Source organism: Lagenorhynchus albirostris, chromosome X (genome assembly GCF_949774975.1).
Source record: "Lagenorhynchus albirostris chromosome X, mLagAlb1.1, whole genome shotgun sequence".
Taxonomy (NCBI): Eukaryota; Metazoa; Chordata; class Mammalia; order Artiodactyla; family Delphinidae; genus Lagenorhynchus; species Lagenorhynchus albirostris.
This window is the reverse complement of record NC_083116.1, coordinates 12,177,019-12,204,110: the sequence shown is the minus strand read 5'-3', so window position 1 is coordinate 12,204,110 and position 27,092 is coordinate 12,177,019. Positions and strand designations below refer to the sequence as shown.

The 27,092-nt window shown below is 38.1% G+C and overlaps 1 protein-coding gene and 1 non-coding gene across 2 annotated transcripts in view; one reads left to right on the top strand and one right to left on the bottom strand.

Moving 5' to 3' along the window:
- Positions 1–27,092, bottom strand: part of ATP11C (ATPase phospholipid transporting 11C) — a 168,490-nt gene that overhangs the window by 72,744 nt on the left and 68,654 nt on the right. The window contains exons 2-5 of the mRNA XM_060138188.1: positions 20,983–21,102; positions 13,483–13,572; positions 12,631–12,711; positions 10,658–10,765 (exon numbers count right to left, since the gene is read on the bottom strand). Of these exons, the coding sequence (XP_059994171.1) occupies positions 10,658–10,765; positions 12,631–12,711; positions 13,483–13,572; positions 20,983–21,102 (399 nt within the window). The remainder of the gene's footprint in view (positions 1–10,657; positions 10,766–12,630; positions 12,712–13,482; positions 13,573–20,982; positions 21,103–27,092) is intronic.
- On the top strand, positions 3,481–3,553 carry TRNAA-CGC (transfer RNA alanine (anticodon CGC)). Its single transcript has one exon. It is a non-coding gene; the product is annotated as a tRNA-Ala (tRNA).

The following is a 27,092-nucleotide window of genomic DNA, read 5'->3' as shown; positions in this document are numbered from 1 at the left end:
CAGCATCCAGGGACCCTTTTGCTCTCTGTTGTTTCTGGCATTGGTGTTTGATAAGAGAATGGCCATTATCATTTCATGAATGAATCAAGAAAATCTACACATCTTAACTTGAGCACTTCATGAACACTGGTCAGCCACATTCCCACTCTGCATCATAGATAAATATTTCAAAATGCTTTGCCTTCCAAGTGATAACAGCTATTATTTTGGGGTCACAGTTCTCTCTTCAGTGCTCAGAAAATCTCGCTTAGAGAGGTGTTTATGTTACCCATAACATTTGAAAACACTTTTTTCAAATAGGTCATTTTCCAACAATTCATCTGCTATGAGCAAGTACCCAAAGCTCAAGTAGAGGAAAACATGAGAGAAGAAACCACGAACCATTTCTAGTGCATAACTTAATAATGTAGGAAATAAATCATGATGATTAAAACACAGATCTTCACTACTTGGCTTTATGTCCCAGCTCTGCCACTTAACCATATGACCTTAGGTTAAGTGTCTTTGATGATTGCAACTACCTCATAGGATTGGCTGGAGTATGAAATGAGGATACGGGCAAAGTGTTTCGTAAAGTGCCTGGCATATATTCACCCTCTGGTGGTTGCTAATTATAATTATTACTAATACCCTATAACTGCTTTACTTCCAACTTATGAATAGTCATAAAATTTGTTTAGAAGGATGTAAGAAATTATCCAGCCCAGTGCATTCCAACATTTTCCATGTCGTGGCACACACAGAAAACGACAAGTAACCCTTCTGTACAGCACTTCCAGATAAAGGGAGGGGCTGCTGGCGACAGAAGACACCCACTTTAGGAGAGGGTCAGTCACAGTATCTGGCTCACCAACTCTGGCACACTGGTTGTGAAATGCCGAACTAACAAATGACACACCTGCCTTCCAATTGCTACACACAATCTGGCAGATGAAGATGAGGATCTCGAGGTCTATTCAGGAACAATTTTATTTTCTTTGCCAATCTTAATCAGTAGCCAAGAGCAACAGCATCAATAATGGAACTAATTTGTAACTAATATTTTATTTTCTTGGATCTTGCCTTCCTCACATACACAAACACTTCTGTTGCTTACACAAAGCCACAATCTATGCTTAAATACACAGAAGAAAAATAACAAACAAAATCCTAAAGCATCTTAGAAGAACGGAACATGATTCTCAGGCACTGATAAATAAAAACCACAAACAGAATTTCTTCTACAACATTGACAATGATTCGCTCAGATACGAAAAGATCCCTGCACCTGGAGTGCAAGTTAAGGCTGGTAAGATGGACAGGGGCCAGATCACAAAAGTCCTGACAGGTCAGGGTCAGGGGTTTAGGCCTCACCCTGAAGGCAAGGGGAGACTGGGAAAGGACTTTTAAAGAAAGGGAACGACATGGTCCAGTTAGACAATCAACTCTAGAGTTGTTTCCACTTAGCATGTACAAAGCCACAAGAGAACATCACTATCCCTTGTCATCAATATCAGGAAAAGCCAGATAATCAACAGAACCATATTTTTTTGGAGTTCATCAGAGACCTGAGGTTGCAGGGCAACCAAATGAACTGAATTTCAAGGGTGAAAAGTCCCTCTGAGGAGAGAGAGGAGAAATAAACTGTTTCACAATTGACGAAGCACAGGAGGAAGAGACGACTGCCATAAAAGTGCCTAGGAAGAAAATAACTAGATTTTTAACCAACTGTAAAAGGCTCGGTAGGGGCCAACGTGACAGTTTCAAACCTCTGCAAGCCTGAGAGAAAAGAGGAGACCATAAGCACATATCAGTTCTCTATAGGCATCCACTGAGTGCTCATGACATAGCATGAGGACTGGAGGCCTAAAAGAGCCTTCCTCACTGGTACAGGCATACAGGTTGTGAATGACTGCTGTGGAGGAACAGACATAAAATATGCTACAACTGTGGACCCTTCTCTCATATGAGGTAAAAGCCATCTGTGCCTAAGAGAAAGGCAAGAAATCCTCCCGGGCACAGTCTCAATTCAGGGTAACGTAACTACTGCTAGTGGGGAGATAGAAGCAAAGCCATCTGCTGCTGGGGATGGGACAGGAAACCCCCTCATATTGAGGACCTAGCACTGATAAAAAGGAGAGTACTGAGAAAGTTCCACCCTGAGGCAAAGGTGCCTAAAACCTGCCTAATACCGAGATGGAGTAGGAGAACCAAGAAACCAGTCTGTTCCCACCAGGAACCCCAAGAAAGAGCAATCTACCACTGGGGGAGGAGAAAGGGCGTAGAGAGAGGCATTCACTCTGTCTCAGGAATGTAGGACCTGCTGAAAGCAGAGAATGGAACAGGGACACTGAGAAAAACCCTGTGGCAGCCCAGCATTGCAGGCATTTAAAGTCCAGTGGTGTACTGAAAGCATCAACAGCTACAGCAAAATCCAAAGCCAGCCAACTCCTTACCAGACTGACTCAACCCCCAACACTGATGGGCTGGCTGACAGAATAGGTGTGCCCACTACAGGCCACAAATACAGGTTACCTGCCTCGGTCTCCAGCATTCTTTTACATGCACTGCCCAAAATTCAATTAAAAAAAAATGAGATGCACAAAACCAAGACAAAAATGACCTATCATCAAAAGATAAAGGTGTCAATAGGACCAGCCTCAGAAATACTCAGATTTTGGGGCTTCCCTGGTGGCGCAGTGGTTAAGAATCTGCCTGCCAATGCAGGGGACACGGGTTCAAGTCCTGGTCCGAGAAGATCCCACATGCCGCAGAGCAACTATGCCCGTGTGCCACAACTACTGAGCCTGCACTCTAGAGCCCCTGAGCCACAACTATTGAGCCCACATGCCACAACTACTGAAGCCCGCATGCCTAGAGCCTGTGCTCCACAACAAGAGAAGCCACCACAATGAGAAGCCCGCACACCGCAACGAATAGTAGACCCCGCTCGCCGCAACTAGAGAAAGCCTGCGTGCAGCAACAAAGACCCAACGCAGCCAAAAATCAATAACTAAAATAAATTTTAAAAAAAAGAAATATTCAGATTTTGGAATTATGAAACAGGGATAGAAAAACAGCTATGATTAAGATATTAAACTATTTACTGGAAAAGGTAGACAACATACACATGCAGATGAGGAATTTGGGCATAAATATGGAAACTCCCAAAAAAAGGCAATTGGAAAAGTTAGAAATGAAAAACATGTTATCAGAGGTAAGGATTTCCTTCAATGGGCTTATAAGCATACTGGATACAAAGGAAATAATCAGTAAACCTGAAGAAACTCTTCCAATATTTCTAATGCCAAAACCCATACTCTTTCCCTTACAAATACCTGTATTTTTCCATTGGAATTCCTCAAGGCCTGTTTCTCTCCTCTATGTTTTATGTGATTCCATCCAAATTTCTGTATCCACCTAAAACATCTCTGAGCTCCAGGCTTGACAGTTCCATCTGGCTGTCTAATAGGAATCTCAAAATTAACATGGCCTGGGACTTCCCTGGTGGTCCAGTGGTTAAGACTCTGTGCTCGCAATGCAGGGGGGCCAGGATCGATCCCTGGTCAGGGAACTAGATCCCGCATGCCACAACGAAGATCCCGTGTGCCGCAAATAAGACCCAGCGTGGACAAACAAACAAACAAATAAATATTAAAAAAAAAACTAACATGGCCCAAGCTAAATTCCTGATTTCCCTTCATCCCCACCTTTTCCCCCAAACCTATTCTTCTCCAGCTTATTTAATAGCACCAGCATTTAAAAATAATTAATTAATTAATTTTGGGCTGTGTGGGTCTTCGTTGCTGCACACGGGCTTTCTTTAGTTGCGTCGAGTGCGGGCTGCTTTTTCTTGTGGCGCACAGGCTTCTCATTGCAGTGGCTTCTCTTGTTGCGGAGCACAGGCTCTAGGCGCACAGGCTTCAGTAGTCGTGGCATGCGGGCTCTAGAGCTCAGGCTCAATAGTTGTGGCGCACGGGCTTAGTAGCTCTGTGGCATGTGGGATCTTCCCAGACCAGGGCTCGAACCCATGTCCCCTGCATTGGCAGGTGGATTCTTAACCACTGCGCCACCAGGGAAGCCCCTAGCACCAGCATTTTGTTTAATAGCACTATTTAATGCACCTAGTTGCTCAGGCCAAAATCAAGGAGGCTATCTTTATTCTATTTTGCTCTTTTTCTCCCTCCTTACATGGAATACATCAGTAAGTCCACACATTACCTCCGAAAAACATCCTGAATACATACATTTATTTTGATCACGAGACAGGAGGGACAAAGTTGTGCTTACGAGTATGGATGCCATACTCAGACTTGCTTCAATTCAAATCCCAGCTTTCCCACTTACCAGTTGTGGACAAGTTTCTTAACCACCCTATGCCTCAGTTTCATCATTTGTAAAGAGGGGATAACAAAAGTACCTATTTCATAGGACTGCTGTAAAGTAAGGATTAAATGAGTTAATAGAATGTAAAAGGGAGTGCCTGGCATATTTATGTAACATATAAATGTTAACAACTATTTTTACTGTTATTGTCTCTTCTACTATCATTCTAATACAAGCTCTTATCATCATTTGCTTATACTACGGCAGTAGCCACCTAACAGGTTTCCCTCATTCTACTTTTGCTCGTGCCTCTACTGTGCTCACTCTCCAGAGTTGTCTTTTCTTAAAAAATAAGATCAAGTCACCCCCTAGCTTTGAAAAACCCTTCAAAAAATTCCCAATGCACTGAGGATACAGAATAAGTCACTCTCCTGCTTAACAAGAGTCCCCACACTCCCCAGCCAAGCAATCAAACACTTGGACACTTGTAGTTTATAGGCATCTCTTTCCACACACAAATACTCCAGAACGGGCTCAATCAAAGAGCATTTCACACAACAGCAACAACTGATGTAATTCAGATTATACCTGGTTGAGGTCAGCCTCAAGGAGAAGTAGCCTGGTGAGGAAAGGTGGAAGATGGGGGTCCTTCTAAGGCAGTGGGGGGTGACAGCAAAAACAGAAAGAGGAAAGGAGAGAAAAGGAGAGTTGTGGGAGGCTTTTACTTGCTTTGCAATTTTACTTCGTGCCCTGCGAGCAACAGATTTAATGCTATGAATCATTTATGCTGCCTTTGGTTCTTATGTGAACAAAAAGCTGAGTTTCTACGACTGGTTTGGAAACTTCAGATCCTAACCACTCTAATTCATCACAAGGTCCTCCCTCTGGGATGCAGAGAACAGAGAAAAGAAAAAAGAGTGGAAGAAAGACATTTTATGTCAAACTTGGGTAACCCTCCCACTCTGTAGCCTTCCTCCCATCTATAAGAAGATGCAAGACAATTTACTTATTGCTGGGGATATGGACAACTTATGCCTGGAATTCCGGGTGTTTAATAAATAATTCAGCAGTGATAATACTTGATAAACGTATAGGGAGGAGAGTATCATTTTGTATGAATTCATACCACAGCACTGAATCATTCTGGAATGGTATTTTCACCTACCTTCTTCTCTTTCTGTTCCATATATCTTGTTCCCTTTTTCTGGAGGATTTGATTTCCATTAGGTTCTATAATTTAATCCATATTCACATAGAAACATTCTTTTAAAAATAATACAAAATTGACAAACAACTTTGGAAGACTAACAAAATTAGAAGATTAACAAAATTGACAAACCCTTAGCTAGACTAAGAAAAAAAGAGAGATGCAAACAGCTAATGAAAGAGAAGACATCACAACTGATGGCAGAGAAATAAAAAGGATTATAAGAGGCTACTACAATTATATGCCAGTAGATAAATACCTAGAAACATACAACCTACTAAAACTGAATCACGAAGAAATAAAAAATCTGAGTAGATCCAAAACTAATGAGAAGATTGAAGCAGGAATCAAAAACAGAAGAAAAGCCCAGGATCAGATGACTTCACTGGAGAATTCTACCAAGCATTTAAAGAAGAAATAACAATCCTTCCCAATTCTTCTAAAGAATCAAAGAGCGGGGAACAACCCCAAACTTATTCTATGAGGCCAGCATTTCCCTGATAACATCACCAGAAAAAGACAGTACAAGAAAACTACAGACCAATTTCCTCAACGAATACTGATACAAAAAATCTGAAAATACTACCAAATCAAAATCAACAGCACATTAAAATGATCATACACCATGACCAAATGGGATTTATCATTGGGATCCAAGGATAGATATATGAAGATCAATCAATGTAATGCAACACATAAACAATGTGTTGCATGATCATCTCAGTCAATGCAGAAAAGGCATTTGGTGTAATTCAACACCCTTTCATGGGCTCTCCTGGTGGTGCAGTGGTTAAGAATCTGCCTGCCAATGCAGGGGACACGGATTCGAGCCCTGGTCCAGGAAGATCCCACATGCCGTGGAGCAACTGAGCCCGTGCGCCACAGCTATTGAGCCTGCGCTCTAGAGCCCGCGTGCCACAACTAGTGAGCCGCACACCACAACTCCTGAAGCCCCCGTGCCTAGAGCCCGTGCTCCGCAACAAGAGAAGCCTCCGTAATGAGAAGCCTGCGTACCATAACAAAGAGTAGCCGCCACTTGCCGTAAAAAGAGAAAGCTGGTGCACAGCAACAAAGACCCAACGTAGCCAAAAATTTAAAAAATTAAAAAAAAAAAGTCTATACTATCCAAAGTGATCTACGACTCAATGGACTTCCTATCAAAGTGTAATGGCATTTGTTTCAGAAATAGAAAATAAAAATCCTAAAATTCATATGAAATCTCAAGGAACCCTGAGTAGCCAAAACAATCTTGAAAAGGAAGAACAAACTTGGAGGTCTCACATTCTCAGATTTCAAAACATACTACAAAGCAACAGAAATTAAGACTGGCATAAAGACAGATACATAAGCCAATGAATAGAGAACCGAGAAATAAACTCTTGCATATAGGGCCAAATGATTTTCAGCAAGGGTGGCAAGACCATTCAATAGGGAAAGGACAGTCTCTTCAACAAATGGTTTTAGAAAAAATGGGTATCTATATGCAAAAGTATTAATAGAGTTGGATTCTTACATCACATACAAAAATTAACTTGAAATGAATGAAAGACCTAAATGTGAGACCTGAACCCATTAGACTCCCAGAAGAACATGGAGAAAAAGCTTCAGGACATTGGACTTGGCAATGACTTCTTGGACATGACACCAAAAGCACAGGACAAAGATCAAAATTAGAAAATGAGAATACATGACCAAAGTAAACAATCAACAGTGAAAAGGCAACCTACAGAATAGGAGAAAATATTTGCCAATCATATATCTGATGAGGGGTTAATATCCAGAATATATAAGGAACTTCTACAACTCAACAACAAACAAATACCCTGATTAAAAAATGGGCAAAGGACTTGAACAGACATTTCTCCAAAGAAGATATATAAATAGCCAATAAGCACATGAAAAGATGCTCAACATCACTAATCATTAGGGAAGTGAAAATCCAAACCAAAACAAGATATCATTTCATACCCATCAGGATGCCCATTACCAAAAGAACAGAAAAATACAAGTGCTCAAGAGGACAGGGAGAAGTTGAAACCCTTGTGTAATCTAGACGCTAACATAAAATGGTGCATCCATTATGGAAAACAGTATGGAGGTTCCTGCACAAATTAAAAATATAATTACCATACGATCCAGAAATTCTACTTCTGGGTATGTATCTAACGTAATTCAAAGCAAGATCTTGAAAAGTTATTTGTATATCTGTGTTCACTGCAGCATTATTCACATGGCCAAGAGGTAGAAGGAAGCCAAACGTCCATCAACAGATTAACTGATAAAGAAAGTGTGGTATATACATACAATGGAGTATTTACATAGCCTTAAACAAGGGGAAATCCTGTCATATGCCACAACATAAATGAACCTTGAAGACATTATGCTAAGCGAAATAAACCAGTCACAAAAGGACAGATACTATAGTTCCCTCTCACAGGAAGTATCTCTCTAAAGTAATTCAAGTAATAGAAACAGAAAATAGAAAAGTGTGTACCAAGGGTTAGAGGTTTGCTGTACAACAATGTGAATATACTTAACACTACTGAACTGTATACTCAAAAATGGTTAAGGGCTTCTCTGCCAGAGCAGTGGTTAAGAATCCACCTGCCAGTGCAGGGGACACGGTTCGAGCCCTGGTCCAGGAAGATCCCCCATGCCGCGGAGCACCTAAGCCCGTGAGCCACAACTACTGAGCCTGCGGCTCTAGAGCCCACGAGCCACAACTACTTAAGCCAGTGAGCCACAACTACTTAAGCCAGTGAGCCACAACTACTGAAGCCCGTGCGCCTAGAGCCCGTGCTCCACAGCAAGAGAAGCCACCACAATGAGAAGCCCACGTGCAGCAACAAAGACCCAATGCAGCCATAAATAAATAAATATTTTAAAAAAATGGTTAAGATGGTAAATTCAGTATTATGTGTTTTTTATCCCAATAACACAATAAAATAAAAATAGATAAATAATACCTTAAGACTAGGATAAAATATTTGGAAAAGACCCATCTGATAAAGGATTGTTATCCAAAATATACTAAAAAAACCAAAAAAACTATTAAAACTCAACAATATGAAAATGAACAATCTGATAAAAAAATGGGCCAAAGACCTAATAGATACCTCATTAAAGAAGATATTCAAATGGCAAGTAAGCATATGAAAATATGTTCAACACCATATGTCATTAGGGAATTGCAAATTAAGACAAAAATGAGATACCACTATACACCCATTAGAACGGCCAAAATCCAGAACACTGACAATGAATGCTGGCCAGGATATGGAGTAACAGAACTCTCATTCACTGTTTATGGGAATGCAAAGTGGGTAGCTATGTTGGAGACAGCCTGGAAGCTTCTTATGAACTAAACATACTCTTACCGTATGATCCAGTAATCACACTACTTGGCATTTACCAAAATGTACTGAAATCTTACGTTCACACAAAAACCTGCACATGGATGTTTACAGCAGTTTTATTTGTAATTGCCAAAACATGGAAGCACCCAAGATGTCCTTCAGTAAGTGAATGGATAAACAAACTGGTACATCTAGACAATGAAATATTATTTAGTGCAAAAAGAAATGAGCTATCAGCTAGTGGGAAGCAGCCGCATAGCACAGGGAGATCAACTCGGTGCTTTGTGACCACCTAGAGGGGTAGGATAGGGAGGGAGGGTGGGAGAGAGGGAGACGCAAAAGGGAAGAGATATGGGAACCTATGTATATGTATAACTGATTCACTTTGTTATAAAGCAGAAAGTAACACACCATTGTAAAGCAATTATACTCCAATAAAGATGTTAAAAAAATAAAAATAATAATTTGGACAAAAAAAAAGAAATGAGCTATCAAGCCATGAAAAGACGGAGGAAACTTAAATGCATTATTACTAAGTGAAAGAAGCCAATTTGAAAAAGCTACATACTGTATGATTTTCACTACATGACACTATGAAAAAAGGCAAAACTATGGACACAGTAGAAAGAAGAAGGGTGACCTGGGTTGGAGGGAGGGATGAATAGGCAGAGCACAAAGGATGGTTAGGGCAGTGAAATGATTCTGTATGATACTATAGTGTATAGGTCATTATACGTTTGTTCAGACTCACTGAATATGTAACACCAAGAGTGAACCCTAATCTAAACTATGGACTTTGGGTTATAATGATGTGCCACTGGAGGTTCACTGATTATAACAAATATGCCACTCTGGTGAGGGATAATGATTATGAGGAAGGTTGCACCTGTGTGGAGAAAGGGGTGTATGTCAACTCCATAATTTCTGTTCAATTTTGCTGTGAACTTAAAACTGCTCTAAAAAGTAAACCTTACTATTAATTAAAATAAAACCTGTTGGGAACAAAAAATATTATTTGATGTGGACAAGTCTAAAATTTTATCGACAGGACTCTTATTGGGTAATATGAAACAATGATTAATTTGGATAAAAAATTAAATTGCCTGAGATATTAAAAAATAACAATACCTTAGAACTATCATACGTTGCTGGTGGAAAATAAAATGGTATATAGCTGCTGTGGAAAACAGTTTGGTGGTTCATGGAAACGTTAACCATAGAGTCACCGCATGACCTAGCAATTCTACTCCTACGTATATACCCAAAATAATGGAAAACAGGTGTTCAAACAAAAACTTGTACATGAATATTCATACTACCAATATTCCTAATAGCCAAAAGGTAGAAAAAACCTAAAATGTCCATCAACTGATGAATGGATAGACAAAATATGGTATAGCTATATGATGGAGTATTATTCAATCATCAAAAGGAATGAAGTACGGATACAACATGAATGAACCTCAAGAACATAACAATAAGTGACAGAAGCCAGACATAAAGGCCACATAGTGTATGATTCCATTTATATGAAATATCTAGAATACGTAAACCCACAGAGACAGAAAGGAGATTAGTGGTTGCCAGGGCCTGGGTGAGGGAGGAATGCAGCATGACTACTTAATGGCAATGGGGGTTTCCCTTTCCGGGTGGTGAAAATGTTCTGGAACTAGACAGTATTGATGGTTGCACAGAACTGTGAATGTACGAAATGCCATTGAATTGTACATTTTAAAATGATGTGTTCTTACTGTAATTTTAAAAAAGAATGAACTACAAAACTTAATACCTTGATTTTTTCACTCTCTTTTCTCACTCGCTTTGCATTTTCAATAATGTAAACAGTGCTCTTGTTGACTTCATTGTCAGCTCTGTGCCTCAGCCAATCCTCATATCCCTAGAAGGATAAAAGTAAGGACATAAAAAAAAAAAAAAAAAAAAAAAAGTAAGGACATAATCAAGCTCACATAATGAAGTAAAATTGTTAATAAATTTCTATAACCCCCTCTATGAGTCACCAGCAGGTATTTATATTTACAGTATTAATTTCAACTCAGAATGCTACAGAGACAACACTGTAAATTTCTGCAGCAAAAACTAAGATATGCTTTCAAAATATCCCTTATAGCTTTATTGCGTTAAAAGGTTCCTGAATTATATAGGTAAGTATTAATAAAAACACAGGCATTCTTCAATTGTGAAGGATATGATTTATTTTTCTAATTCTGCTCTTATTCAAGTTAATGTTAATTTTTTCTACTCTTTAATTTGAAAAAAGTTTTATTTTCTTATAGAGCGAATCACTTAAATATGTTCTTGTATAGTAGACCGCTGGAGTGATCATCTCTGAGGAAATATAATTCCTCCCCAGGGACAGAGAATAGAAAAGGCAAGGAGGATTATTTTGGAACAGTATCTATCTAAAACTGTTGTTTTAGAGAACGACGGTTAAACTTCTCCACTGACTTGGTGACCAAAAAAAAATACAAATTGTTGTTCATTTTTTAGAGTTAGAAGTAATCAGAGTTCATTTTCCTTTGGGCTTCCTTTGGTCTAGAGTAAATTTAAGCCAAATGAACTACGGATGGAGGGCGTTCATTTGTTTTAGCATGATCTCCTTCTTTTTTTACATCACTTTGCTTTCTTTCTTTATAATAATGAGTGTACCTTTTCAAATCTAACTGTGTGAAAAATCTCTTGATCGCCTTCCCCTTTTTTTCTCAGCTGCTATATGTTCATTCCTCTTCTGTCCTTCTTTATGGCAATGCTAGGCTATCACTTCATATGGTACTTTCTGTGATGTCAGTGAGGAAAGAAAGGCCCCAACATGAACTAGTACTGGGAGTAAACTGAATCAGTAAGAGCTTTTGAAAACCATACAGGCTATTCTTGGAACCAGCAATTCTATGACGTTAAAGAAAATAATCCTAACAGCCTAAGGAAATAACATTCCAAAAGTCTTTATATAGCAACCAAACACTTAATAAAATATTCTTGCAGTTCCTGGTAAGCAAGATAGAAGACCAGATAAACCCAAGAGGAAAGATAACCATGTTCCCAATATTGTTAAGCAAACAGTTTGGAAGTTTCGGGGGATACTTTTTGAAGTACTTTTGGTAAGTACTGTCTAAAAGTATCCTTGTCATCTGTCAGGTCCTATGGACTCTCCGATTACATGATAAACATTGCTAACCCACCCCTTCACCTCCAGCTTCCTGTTTCCATTTTCTATTTCATCTGGAATTTTTCAAAGGCACTATCATAAACTGTGGCAGGTATGAACTTTGACAAGAAACAAGAATAAAAGTCTCTTCTACCCATGACCCCCTTCAGCAGCATCAGGAAAGACAACAAAATTAAAGTAAGAAACTCAAGTATGCTCTTGAGTTCTTTGCTATAGGCAGCAATTTAAAAAGTCCACAAGAATGGGAATATTTCAGACAGATATAGCACAATGAAAAATGTAATGCACATTAAAAATTCACCTCTCACTTCCCCACTGAGCTGCACCTTCTACTTACTCTCCTTTTAGGGTTATATTCCCCCGCCACACACACACACACACACACAAATAGGAAGAAAGGAGCAAAGAAATTAAAGATGCACCTTACAATAATTTTCATGTGTTTTCAATAAAAACCAAATATAAACTAAATTCATCAAGGATACCCACCCGATATAAATGTGAAAAAGAACCTTTGACAATGAAATTCAAATCAGACAGGACTGAAATGCAAGTACAATTGTAAACTAGAAATTTACCTGTTTGATGGCTGTAACAGTTATAACAAAGAAAAGTGGAAGTCCACTGGTAACTGGGCTAGTTGGTGTGTCTACTGTGACCTAGGTAAAGAAATTAAATTGAAAGTAAAATGAAAATAAGTCATTAACTCATATGCAGCACTTACATGCTACAAACATTTCAGACAGAAATGCAGACAAAACACATTCCGGTAGCAGGGTGAATGTTAACTTTCATTAAAACAAAAGCAATCCACATAGCTGTAAGTTTAAGAAAATAGTTCTAAATTTAGGCTTAGTTTTCATCCCAGCTTGAACTAACCCCTTGACTGAAATACATCCATTCATTTACCATCTATTTGTTGAGCACCATTCTGTCAGCCTCTGTGCTATTACCAGCCAGGCTGTAGACATGCTGCTTTATTTTAAACAAGATGGAGAAAAGTCCCTGCCCTCACAGAACTGGCAGCGTACAGTGAAAACCAGATATTAAAACAAGTGAGACACTGAGATTTGAAGAGTAAATAGAAGTCAACTAGATGGAAGGGAGGGCCTTCCAGGTGCAGTGAAGGGTGTATAGAAAGTCTCTATGGTAGGAGGGCATGTGGCACCTGTAAGAAAATAAAGGAAGCCAGCGGCAAGAGAGCATGTGGTATGAGATGCAGACTAGTCTAGATGTTTTACTAGAGTTTTCTAGTAAAAGAGCTACTTTAGAAATATGTAAAATCACATATACCTTAAAATATAATATTAGTACTTTAACAAGTCTTATTATAATAAGCCCTGAAACAACTTTTTAATTACAGGGCATTTTAAGGTTAGAAATGGATTGAAACTTGGTTAAGGAAATTAAGTTTCTAATGGAGCTCTTACCTGTACAAGGAAAATGATGAGAAAATAAAAATTTGCAATTCTTCTAAACTGTTCAAACAGATTCTTTGGGAGGAAATTCCAAAGTGTATACTGTAAGGGGAGAAGAAAAAAAAGATTATTAGAAAGGAAACTTGAAAAATATTAATAATAATGACTCATGATTCCAAATTATCACAACACTTTGAAAGCATGTTAAAACCCAAACCTCAAACATATGAATAAGCGTGTACTTAGAGGTAGAGTATATAAACATTCTCTTCAGGAGTGAAGTTTTCACTTGGAGCATTCCAATTGGGCCATCTAGTCCCACAGCTTTGCTTTCCCCGACCCGATCTAAATTATGTTCCCTGTTATCTGCTCTCATATCATCCTATACTTCCCTGATAACACTCGTTTCAGTGAATAATTATATGTGTGCATAATTTAATTAAAGTTCCTCCCTCAATAGGCAATGAGATCTATAAGGGCAGACCTCATCTGTCTTTTTATTACTTTTTCTCCAACACCTAGCACAATGCCTGACATAAAGTAGACAATAAATTAGTTGGATGAGTGAATGTACTAATTTAATTAATTCCTTTGGCTGAGCTAACCTCTGGAATCTTGATCATCATCACAAGTATAATCCTGTCCCTATCACCGCTTCCCACCTCTGTGACAGCTGAGGTGTACACATAACCTTGGGTCATAGAGGGCTTTCATTTTAATCAACAACGCACCACCCTGCGCTTTGTTAACTGGTAATAGGTAAAGGTTTCAACGCTAAATTGTACACTGGCAGGTGGAGAAAACTCTTGGGCCAACTGTCAAATCACAAAGACCTTCTTTCTCACTGATACCTTAAGCTCAAGGACTAGGTAATTTTAAAATCACCAGAAGTTGGATTTTCTAGATGTCTTAATAAAGAAGACCAGAAACCAGAAAGAAAGAAATGTTTCTTTTTTTTTCTTTTTTTTTTTTTTTACGCGGGCCTCTCACTGCCGCGGCCTCTCCCGTTGCGGAGCACAGGCTCCGGACACGCAGGCTCAGCGGCCACGGCTCACGGGCCCAGCCGCTCCGCAGCATGTGGGATCCTCCCGGACCGGGGCACGAACCCGTGTCCCCTGCATCGGCAGGCGGACTCTCAACCACTGCGCCACCAGGGAAGCCCAAGAAATGTTTCTTAATCTAAAGATTTAAATTTATACTTGAATGGTCTCCATATGTGAGAAAATGTCCATTATATTAGGTGGGGTGACTGAAAAAGCCAAAGTTGTAGAGCATGATACGACAGATGGGGATTTACTACTAATCTCTCTTTAAAAGGTGTATGGGCTCAAGGTTCCGCTAACCTAGAAGGTTCTTCCCCCAGCGTTCACAGAAGTGCCTCAGGGAAGCCCATTCAAAATGAAGTGCATAATCGTGTGTGGATGTGTATCACTTGGGAGAAGAGAGTCCACAGTTTTCAGGTTCCCGAGGCAGCTTGTGACCAAAAATAAAAGGGATCAAAACCACAGATCCAGTCACTTTGAAGCTGCCGTAGTTCAGATCAGCACTTAACTATCCCGATAACTGAAGGTTAACTTTCTAAAACAACAAAGTAAACTCCAACAACAGGCTAACAGCTGAGCTTCTAGCTTGTTGACCTTCTGTTCCTTAAGTAAAGGGTTTTTAATTAAACAAACAAACATTAGGGACTGTTAGAATCCTCCGTGGGGTGTTAACACATTGAGAGGGAACATTTTTTGTTGCTGCTTCCAGGCCCCCACTGTTTGTTTACCTGTGTTTCACTAAATGAACTGTTTCCTTGAAGAACTCTGGTTATTCTCTTTATAGGAAACTACTGCAACACGCCCTCTTCTTTCCTATATCAGGTCATGAACTGCTAAGAGGTCAGGGAGCATATCATACACATCATAAGATCACTTCCCTTCTGTGCCTACAACAGTGTTCAGCATGTAGAAGGCATACAAGAAATTTTGATTAAAACCTGTGTTTTGGCTATTTCCTCCACTGCTCTAACTAAAAAGCAAATTCAACTTCTCATCTCTTTATTATAATACAAATGCAATATAGCATACATTATTTCAATGCAGTTTTCTAGTAAAACTAGAACTAGATTATGCTCACAAGAGTCACCCCACTTGGTGTGCAGTGCATTTCAGTTCAATTCACCAAGCACCTACTGTGTGCCAGGCAGTGGCCCAGATAACAAAGATTTTAGCAGGTACATTAAAGATCAAGATATGGCTTTTCTACCCAGATGGAATTTATGTTATAGCCAAAAAGACAATCATGTATTCACTCAATTTAATGTGGTAAATGTCATAAAACTAGCATGAGCAAAATGCTATGGGGATACAGTAGAAGTTATGATTTTTTTCCTACCCAAGAGAAGCTTGAGAAGGCTTCAAAGAGCAGGTGACTTCTGAACTGAGCCTTGAAAGATTAGAGGGAGTTTATGTGGTAAAGAACCCAGTGCAAGAAGGCACAGAGCCATGTAAAAGGAGATTGAATCCATGATGCTCTCTCTGTCCCTCAAATCTAGTTCTCTTTCAGGATGTCCTATTTCAGTGAATGACAAGAACATCTACTTAGCCATGTTATTCAGATACTTGGAAGACACCTTTAACCACCGGTTACAAGAAATTCCTTACCAGTCCTGCCATTTTTGCTTCCTATATATCTCTGGGACATCTTTCCGTATTTGCTACCACCGCTGTCCAAGCCATCATCTCTTACCTGGATTACTGCACTGGTCTCCTAAATGGACTCCTTGCCTCCACTTTTGTTCCCTTCCATTCCATTTTCCACAAAGCAATGAGAATGACCTTTTCAAAATGTGGTTCTGTTCACATGACCTCTCCCTGCCTAAAAGCTTCATTTATTTCCCACTGTTTGTGAGATAAAGAATGAACTTTAGTCTAGATGTAGACTAAGAAAAGAGTTTTCTAATTAAAACTGAAATTGAATTAAAGCCACATTAATACCAAGTTATTCATTCAAATTGCCTTGTTTACCTAAAAAGTGGACTCTCATACTTAGTCAGTTGCTACAAACCAAAAACAATGTTAACTCACAGGAATAATATGTTTACAGCATTTGTTTCATACACAATGATGAAAATGGAGATTTTTTGGGGTCATAAGTCAGTTCTTGCTCAGAGAAGTCAGTAAGTGGATTTCTATACTAACTTAATGTGCAACCATAAACTTAAAAAGCAACCGTGACATTCAGAACATGTTTTAAAAGTTTCTCCAGAAAAATGCCAGCTTTCCAAGTATATGCAATGCATTTTTCATCTTCTCTATAGTGAATTAAATAATTGGTACACAAATGTGGCCTCTGATGTGAAAAAACTGTGGGTCACCCCCTCGCACATCTATCACCTAATTTAATTTAAAATCAAAACCATATAACTTTGATAAATAACTTTCCTAATTTAAAGGAGGGAGTAGGAAATGAACCTCAGTTTTGAAAGTCTATTAAATTGAAAAATTTAAACCAAAGGAGGCCTTAGAACATTACTTGTTTGTACCCAAAGTCCAAACATTTTCCAATTTAGCCTTAAAAATGCTGATGTGGAAGCTAAAGCTCCAAATAACTTGTTCTAATATTTCTGTGTTATCACGAGAAAACAGGGGAGCAGCTAAAAAACGAAGTAGTAACTATTGAAAAGAACAAAGTTAACAACCAGTTGCGAAGGGGCTAGCAGAAGGAGCACTGACTTTTCTAACTACTGGGATTTGGATGTGATGGAACAAAATCACTAAACTTGAAGATTACTTGTAAATAAGCAGAGCTGTAGCTTGAATAACTGTTCACTTTGCTAAATGACTGTATCCACTTTATTATCAACTCTCCTTGATGTAGGCATTAAATTCAATTTTGAGCATCACAGCAGTCTACTTCCATTTTCATTACCAATGTCAAGCAGAACTTTCTCATTTTTAAAGCATCACTCTTCCTACCATAAATTTAGAACAGCAAAAGGAGTTACCAAGACAGTACTGCATTAGGATTTTAGCTAAAAAGTCACCTTCAGGGAGTTCGATAAGATGCAAAGACATGTCTAATAAATTCTACTGAAGGTTCTGACTTTTAAAATGAGGGAAAATGCTAGTGTAATTTTAGGCTTGAAACTTTAAGACATTCTTTCACATAGGAGTAAGTTTAACCTTGGGCATAGCTTCAAAGAGTCAGGTGGAGCTCCCTGATTCTTATCCCACTGAAGGGGCCTTCAAGATGAGGCTCAGGATTTTTAAAGGAAAAAAAAATGTAGAACAGAGAAATGTGATGGAAGCTAAAGATCTTAAAGATCTAGCTCCTTTTGCTACAGAAGGGGATTTCCAAGTTTTGTACCAGCCATAAAATTCTGATGATTCCCAAAGTCCCTGCAGAGTGTTCTAAAGTAGGAAGGCCAAAGAGAGCAAGTTTTTCGAAAGAAAGTGTTTGTGTTTCCAAAAGAAGAAAAGGACACTCATTTTATAAGTAAATTAAAACAAATTTTTATCAAAGTGTTTATCTTCAGTGTTCCTTGTATTAACAGGACTTATTCCCAATGATATTACATTACTGATGTCATTTGTAGACAAACAAACAAAAAGCACCCAATTAAGAGAAAGTTATTTTTATTACTAAATGGTTTAGAAATGAAATCAACACTTGCTACATAGTTGGAAGGCAGCTAACATATTCTATAAATTACACATTTCCTCAATTAAAAGATTCTGGTGCAAATACAATCAGCCAAAGGGCAATGTGAGGAAGAGAAAGTCAAATTATGAAACTCTTTTTCTCTCCAGACTGAAGGCCTCTTTTCAAGAGAGATCACTCCACACATTTGAACACAGGAGACTGAGGAAATCAATAGTACTGCTCAGGACTGCAGTAATAATAATAATAATCACAGAAACATAAATAACAATAGCAGCTACCATCTACTGAGTTGTTACTACATCATGCCAAGCACAGTGCTTAAATGCTTTCTGTGGATTACTTTACTTCAGTCTAATCACAATCCTATGAGCTAAGTAGTTAATACCCCCATTTTACAGATAAGAAAATTGGGACACAGGAAGGTTATATGACTCACTTTAACTTCAAACCCAGGTCTTCTGTCTGTAAGGGTGAAGCTGTTTACCACTACACTATACGCTGTTTTCTTGTAACTATTCATTGTACTAAAATTTCATTCTTTTTGTGAAGTTAGTATACTGTCAATTCCTCTTTTTCTGCTCTAGATCTGTTATGAAAAATAGATCAGTTAATGAGCAGTTAACTAGACAAACTGTAAATATAAAATACAGAGAAAAAAGAGATGTGTTAGTCGATCAATGTAGAAATGTTCACTTCTTTATTCTGGTTTCTAAAACACATACATATATACTGTATATGCAGATCTGTTTAGAAATAATTTATATTTGCTCATGAATTCCCAACTATTTAAAAAAATATCCTATTGCATTGTTTTGCGTATTGGCAAAACTGAAGGTAAACAAAATATGAAAAATATTCTATTCCATTAAATATTCTATTAAACAAAAAGAGTTGAGAATTAACTGAGTCTTCTAAGTTCTTTTAATATGTAAAAATTCATGGTATATTAAAACAAATCAATTATCACTAGGTTCAGTGAAAAGTCACTTTACTATCGGTGTGTCACTTTACCATCTTCCCCATAAAACACTATAGGAAACAATAATCCCCTAGAAAGTATTTTATATTTCACTTGATACAAAAGGAGAGAGAAAACTGTGGGAGGAGCCCAAATTGCAAAACGATGTGAAAACAGCTCTTTATTCAGAGCCACTAGACCTTATAAAGCAGTTCTGACCCTGGCTTTATCACTAACTCTGCTTCGTGACCATGTCACTAACTTAATTTCTGTGGGTTGGCTTTCTCCATCTGTAAAATAAGTGAGTTGAACAAGAGGATCTCCTATGATGTTTCAGTTCTATAAGTCTATGATTCTGAGCCAAAGGACTACTATTGATTGTTTTCTTGAATACTATAGGGTGAGTCACAATTTTCAGTGAAAGAACTATTCACTATCTTGGGCACAGGTATGGAAACTTCTAGCTGAGGATAAATTTCTGCCATAAGGATAAAGATTAACAGGAAACAGACATTTTATCCAAATACACTCAGAGTGTTCTATAGCCCAATAGATCTGCTCATTAGGCAATATAGTTTTCATTCATTCTGTCCGCATTTTACATGTTACTCTCCCAGCTAAGCATAATCTGTCTGTATTTTTTTAACATCTTTATTGGAGTATAATTTTTTACAATGGTGTGTTAGTTTCTGCTGTATAACAAAGTGAATCAGCTATACATATATCCCCATATCCCCTCCCTCTTGCGTCTCCCTTCCACCCTCCCTATCCCACCCCTCTAGGTGGTCACAAAGCACTGAGCTGATCTCCCTGTGCTATGAGGCTGCTTCCCACTAGCTATCTATTTTACATTTGGTAGTGTATATATGCCCATGCCACTCTCTCACTTCGTCCCAGTTTACCCTTCCCCCTCCCCGTGTCTGTATATCACTACCCAAAAAGAAATCACATGTACATTTGAAAACCAAAATGTTAAGTTTGCAAAGGAAGGGCATAATTTTGTGTTTCAGGTCCTCAGTGTTTGCCAACATTCAGTGAACCAACCGTCAGCAACATGTGAGATCTACCTTACGTTAGGAAGTGAGGAAAATTATCAAGATCTGTGCCATGCTATAAGAGACAGCAGTGGGCCAGCAATCTAGCACCTAGCACCTAACCTAGTCAGTCAAAGGTAAAGATAAGCAAACTAATACTTGTAGAATGATGACTACTGGATACTAGGATCTGTAAAGAACGCTATCACATAAGCTCTATTTCACTAATGAGGACATTCAGACTGAGAGATTAAGTTGGCCAAAGTCGCACAGCTAGTAAATGATCAGGCCAGGATTTAAACAGGTCTTCAGACTTTCAGGCCACTCCTTTTAGTATTACACAGTGCTAAAGTAAGATGATTATTCAAATGGTAATACAGCTACAGTGACTGAACCCTTAACTGTTTAAGCAGTGTACAGAACAGAATGTACCCATTAGGACCCAGGAGTGTACTTGAGAAGCTCTGCAATGGAATAGAAAGAGACACAAATGTCATTCTAAGATAACACCCTCCAGAAGAATGTAAATTATTTACAACCCAGTCCGTCCACTTAAGGGCAATTCAGAAAGCTCTGGGCAAGTAAATAATTCCACGTTTAGCACACTTCAAGACTTAAAGTCATACATATAATCAACAGGCAATGTGAATCATAGTGGAGGGCAAGTAAATGATCTTTCAGCTGTAACAAGACAAAGTGATGCTTTTAAAAAAACTGCCTTTTGGTGGAATAATTACCACAGTTCGTCTATGATTGGTATAAGTGCACATCCAGGTATACATATATAAATGTACCAGCTTCCAGCAAATATAAAAATAAGTTTTATCTGGCTCACTATATGAACATCTATTGAGTTAAAAAACAACTTACCTTAGATGAGACTATTCTATTATCACAAAATTTTTGTGCAATGTATGCTTCTGTTTCTGAAACTGGATGATTGCCAACAAATACTGTGCGTGTACCAACTCGTTTCTCTTCTCCAGCACACTGACCAAGAGAAAGAGGAAAAGTCAGTTTTTCATCACATTTCTCCATGCTTCTACCAAGCTCAGAATTCTTGTCTTAACATGTTTGGCTATTGTCTAGAGAGAGAGAGTAGTAGGGGGAGAGGAGAAAACCTTGTTAGGAAATTCAAACTCCACTAAGCTCTTAGTTGCTGACTTAGTGAAGATTATTAGTAAAAGTTTTGTTTGAGCCAACTGCTCTGAGGCCAACATTGCAATTCTAAATGTTTAAATTGAAGTAAGTATCCTAGAGAAACAGTATTTTTACTGCCAATCATTTTTCTTTCATCCACACAGTCTCAACCATCACTATCACAGCAACATACTAACTTAGGAAAGGTCAGATTGGGAATATTTATTTTATTATACAACAACTATTGAGGACAACCTTTGTCAATTTCCTTACTAGACAGCAGAATGCTCTAAACACAAAATAATGGCTTATAAATACACAGGAATATATTGAATAGAATGGCTGCCTCTCTTAATGGAATGATCAACTATTTCTACAAAGAAAAGTTGTAATTGTTTGGCTTTACAAGGAAAGACATTCTTTTGTGATCTCTCAGAGCCTACTGTCAAAAAGTCCCATTTCAGGGCTTCCCTGGTGGCGCAGTGGTTGAGAGTCCACCTGCCGATGCAGGGGACACGGGTTCGTGCCCCGGTTCGGGAGGATCCCGCATGCCGTACAGCGGCTGGGCCCGTGAGCCATGGCCGCTGAGCCTGCGCGTCCGGAGTCTGTGCTCCGCAACGGGAGAGGCCACAGCAGTGAGAGGCCTGCGTACCGCAAAAAAAAAAAAAAAAAAAAAAAAGGTCCCATTTCACACAATACAGCTCTAATGCCCCTTTTATATTTTTAAAAAAGAGGTTCATTGAATCTAGAAGTCGCAAGGTTGAGCTCCATTTTTACCTCACCCTTTTATTTCACTGAGGCTTCACTTTCCTTATTTTAAATCAGGATAATATACCTTCTTATATAAATCTGGGATAGTCTCTTTTGATGGTACTATTTTATGTTTGAGACAACCATTTTTTTAAGTAAAAAGTATGATAAAAACCAATATCCACTTACATATTTCCATTATTTTTTTAAAAAAAGATAACTATAATTTCCAACCTAAAATGTTTTAAAGTATGTAGCCACAAAGATTTCCCTTCAATTATCTATTTAAAGGTCAAAGACATAACTCTCTACTCCCAAAATAATCATTTTAAGCAAGACTACTTAGAGGTTGCAAAGTTCTCCAAATGTCTATGCTTGGATGTATTCCAGTCTGAATTTTTGTACCTCACATAGATATAGGGAAAATAATTTTTCAGATTAAAAGAACAAGAATTACCCTAAAATACAGATAAGACCTCTTGCCTCACCATTTTCATTTTAAGCTTATTAAATAATTATTTAGTGGGGTATTGCCTCCAAAATCCATAGGGAATCAATAGAAAATTAACTGAGATAAATTGAAGTAGGAGAGATTTAGCCTGTATATAAAGGATAACTTCTGGAAATCCACCCTGGCATGCACTAAGGGAGCATTCAATCTATGGCAACCTGGAAAAAGTAAGTTATCAATGCTGGACAACTTAGCTATTTACCTGCCTGCCCCAAGACAGGGCATTAGAACAGCTGATTGTACCAGGTCCTTCGCGTGCTAAGGGTCAGTGATTAACAGGTAAATTTTCAAACAGTTCCTGGAAACCAGTAAACAATACCTTTACCAGAATGGTAACTATATACATTTTGATTCAGAGACTGACTTTGTTTGCAACTGTAATATACATGGTCTGACGCAGCTTACTAATAAGAGCACTAAATTTTCCATAATATCCTTTTTGCAAAAAGTAAACTGAAAGTGAATACACCTGCTTAAAAGTATACTTTATTTTGCTTCCCCTACCCTAGTTTTCTGTTGCAAGTTACGGTACCAATGTAGTCTCTCTGCAACAGACCTGAACCTATTATGTACCAATCTGAAGTACAGAAATTGTCAAGTCCATATACACACTACAATTTAAATCCTTTAATTTAATATTCACATGGTTGTTTAGTTTTCCACACAAGCAAGAAGTGGCTATGGAGTAAATAAGGAAGAGCTACCTTTCATGCCAGTTCTCAGATCATTCAACAAATGAAAACAGGGAAGAGGAAAAGAGGTAGAAGATCAGCGAAGCAGGATGTTTCCTGCACTGCCAATATAGTTCTCCTCAGTTAACAGTGGCCACTTAAAACCCAACTGAACTAGCACTTCCCCAATTCTGAATTGTCTTCAACTTTCTTCTGTGGCAGATAACAACATTCCAAAGAACAAAAGGAAGGAACAAGCATAAAGCAATTTTTCAGGCACATGATATTTTTATGAATTCTGTGCATTTGCATAGCATTTACAGTTTTACTAAGACTTTCCCCCACATATTACCTCTGATATCTTTCAAGTAAGGCTTAAGTGACCTCTATCTCCATTAAACTGGAGAAAATGGATTGAAATTGCTGTGCAGGTTTGGGGAGCGGGGAGAGGGGGATGGGAGATCTCAGCAGTGATCATTGTTAGATGTGGAAATAGGAACCCAAGAGAACTTGTAAAATGTCCACTCCTGAGGATTTTTCAAAAAAGGGCAAAGTCTCCTCAGCTCAGGTGGGTTTGGGTTTGGAGCTGCCTGAGGACTGGGGGTGGGGTGGGGTGAAATAGATGACTTTTCAATGCCTGTTTTGGTCTAAAAATCTGATGAGCCCGCAATTTCTGGTAGAATTTGCTGCAACCATATAACGTTGTTTGGTTCACATAAAAATGGCAAAGCTGAACACATGTGTAAATTCACTGTAATTTTACACTTGCTGCCAATGCAGAGTGTTAGAACAGTGGTTTTAGTTCCTGTGATTTTGAATAATGTAGGTGCCTTAGCCAAGGGAGAGGAACTCCAAGTTCGAATTATTAAAAAAAACAAAATTCCCACTTGGATGGCACACAGTGTAGTCTGGAGTGGGAGTGTATGATTCCTGCCACCTCATAATGAATTTTAATTCATTAGGAGTCCATCCTGTGTTGAAGTGCTTCCCATGCAAATGTTCTTAGGAACAGCATTTATTAAAACTGAAATGTGCTAGCAACAATTCTATTTTAATGATACAGCATACACTACAATTAAAAGGGTGGAAAAATAAAAGTGTATTTATAGCAATATGAATTAACAGAGAAATCAATTTAATTGTCTTCTTCATGATAAAAATCACCCTTTTGTACTCTTGAATTATACCTCCATACTATAAACTGAATATTGTTTTTTTAAAAAGTAATTTATACCAAAACATAGTCTCTCAATAAAAACCAGAGTAAAATGGTACTGTTATTCAACTAGTACCATCTTTTTTTTCTTAATTTACTTTACTGAAGTATAGTTGATTTACAATGTTGTGTTAATTTCTGCTGTACAGCAAAGTGATTCAGTTATGCACATATATACATTCTTTCTCATATTCTTTTCCATTATGGCTTATCAGAGGATATTGAATATAGTTGCCTGTACTATACAGTAGGACCTTGTTGTTTATCCATTCTGTATATAATAGTTTGCATCTGCTAATCTGAGGCAATATATTTTTCGAGAAACTTTCTAAGAAGTAGTTTATTTACACAAGAGTCACAGCATAGATTTGATAACTCATTAAGTTATTTAGGAACCATTTATGGATAGTTTGCTAGGTCCAATGGGAAATAAAATCATCGATAATGTCAGCTAACATTTACTGAGAACTGATTTTGTGTTCTAAGTGGTTAATACACAGTATCTCAAGACATCCTTACAGCTACCCTATGAGGTAGATACTCTTATTATACCCATGCCCCAGATAACAGCAAAGAAAAAAATAAACAGCAGCCAAAGTGGAAGCACAGAGAGTTTTTGCAGCTTGCCCAGCATCACATTTCATAAGTGGTACGGTAGTCAGGACAATAAGGATTTTACAGTATTATAAGGAAAATGTATGACACATAAAAACATTTTAATAGAAAGTAAAAGCTTCTATGCATCATAAGAATTAAACAGAATGGTCAACTAGTACCATCTTAAAATCCTATGCTTTCGTTAGTCATAAACAAAGAAAGCTGCTGGAATTATAATTCATTTCTTGATTGCCTCTAGACCAGTGACTCAAAAAGAACTGAGGGAAGATTAAGACCTTAATACAAGACTGTCATCATGAAAGCTGGCACAGGTTCTGAAACAGAGCTCACCTCTCCATCCATTCCAGGTGTTGGCAGACTTAAATTTATCACTTAGTCATAGATCAGTGGTTCTTAAGTCTGGTCACACGTTGTCTTTAAACATAATACCAATGGCTGGGTCTTTAATATTTAATTTAATTTTTCTCAAAGCTCCCCAGGTGACAATTCTGATTTGTAGCCAGGGCTGAGAATGACTGCTACAGAACCTCTCTCTTTGAATTAATGATTGACCTTAACTAACATCCTACAAGTTTTTAGTACACCAGCCACAATCCTACACTTTTTAATTAAAATAGTTTAAATAATTGGCTTTTCAAAGGATAAAAATATACAAATAACCATCAAATAGCAACCCCTCTGACCATTTTAAGCTGCTCACAAAATGAGATTCTCCTTCAATATTCATTTTGCATGTGGCTAATACCCATCAATTATTCAGATCAATGATAATGAAAATTACAGGCCCTGAAAACATGCAAAGGTACTCGGGTTATCAGCAAATAATCATCAATGTCATCTCCAATGATCACTACATTACTTTTATTAATCATCAGACTGCTCTTTGTGAGTTACTAAGGAAGTAAGAGGACAGCTCTCCCTTATCGGTGGAGAGCTCTTCCACATCTGTGGATTCAAGCAACTTCAGATCAAAAATATTTTGGGGGTGGGGGGAGATCCAGAAATTCCAAAAAGCAAAACTTGAATTTGTCGTGCACCTAAAAACTACTTACATAGCATTTACATTATACTAGGTATTATAAGTAATTTAGAGATATATATTAGGTATACATCTCTAGATGTATACCTAATAGATGTATACTAGGTATTATAAGTAATTTAGAGAAGTATATGGAGGATGTGCATAGGTTATATGCAAATGCTATGCCATTTTATAGGACTCAAACATCTGCAGAGCGTCCTGAAATCAATCCCCTGCAGATACTGAGGGACTATATTTGCTCAAAAATGAACAAAAAATCCTTATTAATAATCTGAACACTTGGCAATGATTTAAAACTGTTCTCCACATCCCAGCCCCAAAGCTATTTTCTCCTCTGAAGCACTAGTATTTTTGAACATTATAATCAGTCTTTAAAAGGCCAAAAGAACTCAAAATTGAAAGAAAGAGCATTTCATCAAAATTTCAGCATTTCTGTACTAAGGTTGGAAGGCGGGGTGCAGAGAGGAGAGCACTACAGTGCCAGGCAACATTTCCGGTGTATTAAGCTTCCTGGTTAAAATTGCCATAATGTATTCAGTGGTCAAATCGCTGAGGTTTCTAAGCCTATCCCATTATAACAAGCCAAGAAGAATAATCTTCATGTGTAATTTACAGTCATAACTCTAAAACGAGCCTTAAAAACTGTACTTTTCTGACTTTGCTTTTCCTGCATCTTCTTTAGTGATTAAGCTGTCTCTCCTTTACTAGAGGTAGTGAAGCAAGACCGAGCCACGGCATTTTGTCTTCTTGCCTTTAAAGCTTAATTACGGTTATATTAACCGAAACTCTCAAACACCTGATCAAAACACAACTGAATATCCAAAGTACATCCCTAGACACGAAGATAGTCTCTAGGCAGGCATTACCCGATGGCAGCACATTTAATTGAATAGAAACTCCTATAGGAAATGGATATTAAGCACCACAAAAAACACCTAAATCAGCAAGCACAATGCTGAGGAAAAAGCAGTGACCATGAGGACTTGGATAAGAACGATGCCATGTTTGGAAGCTCAGAGTGAGGCTATCATT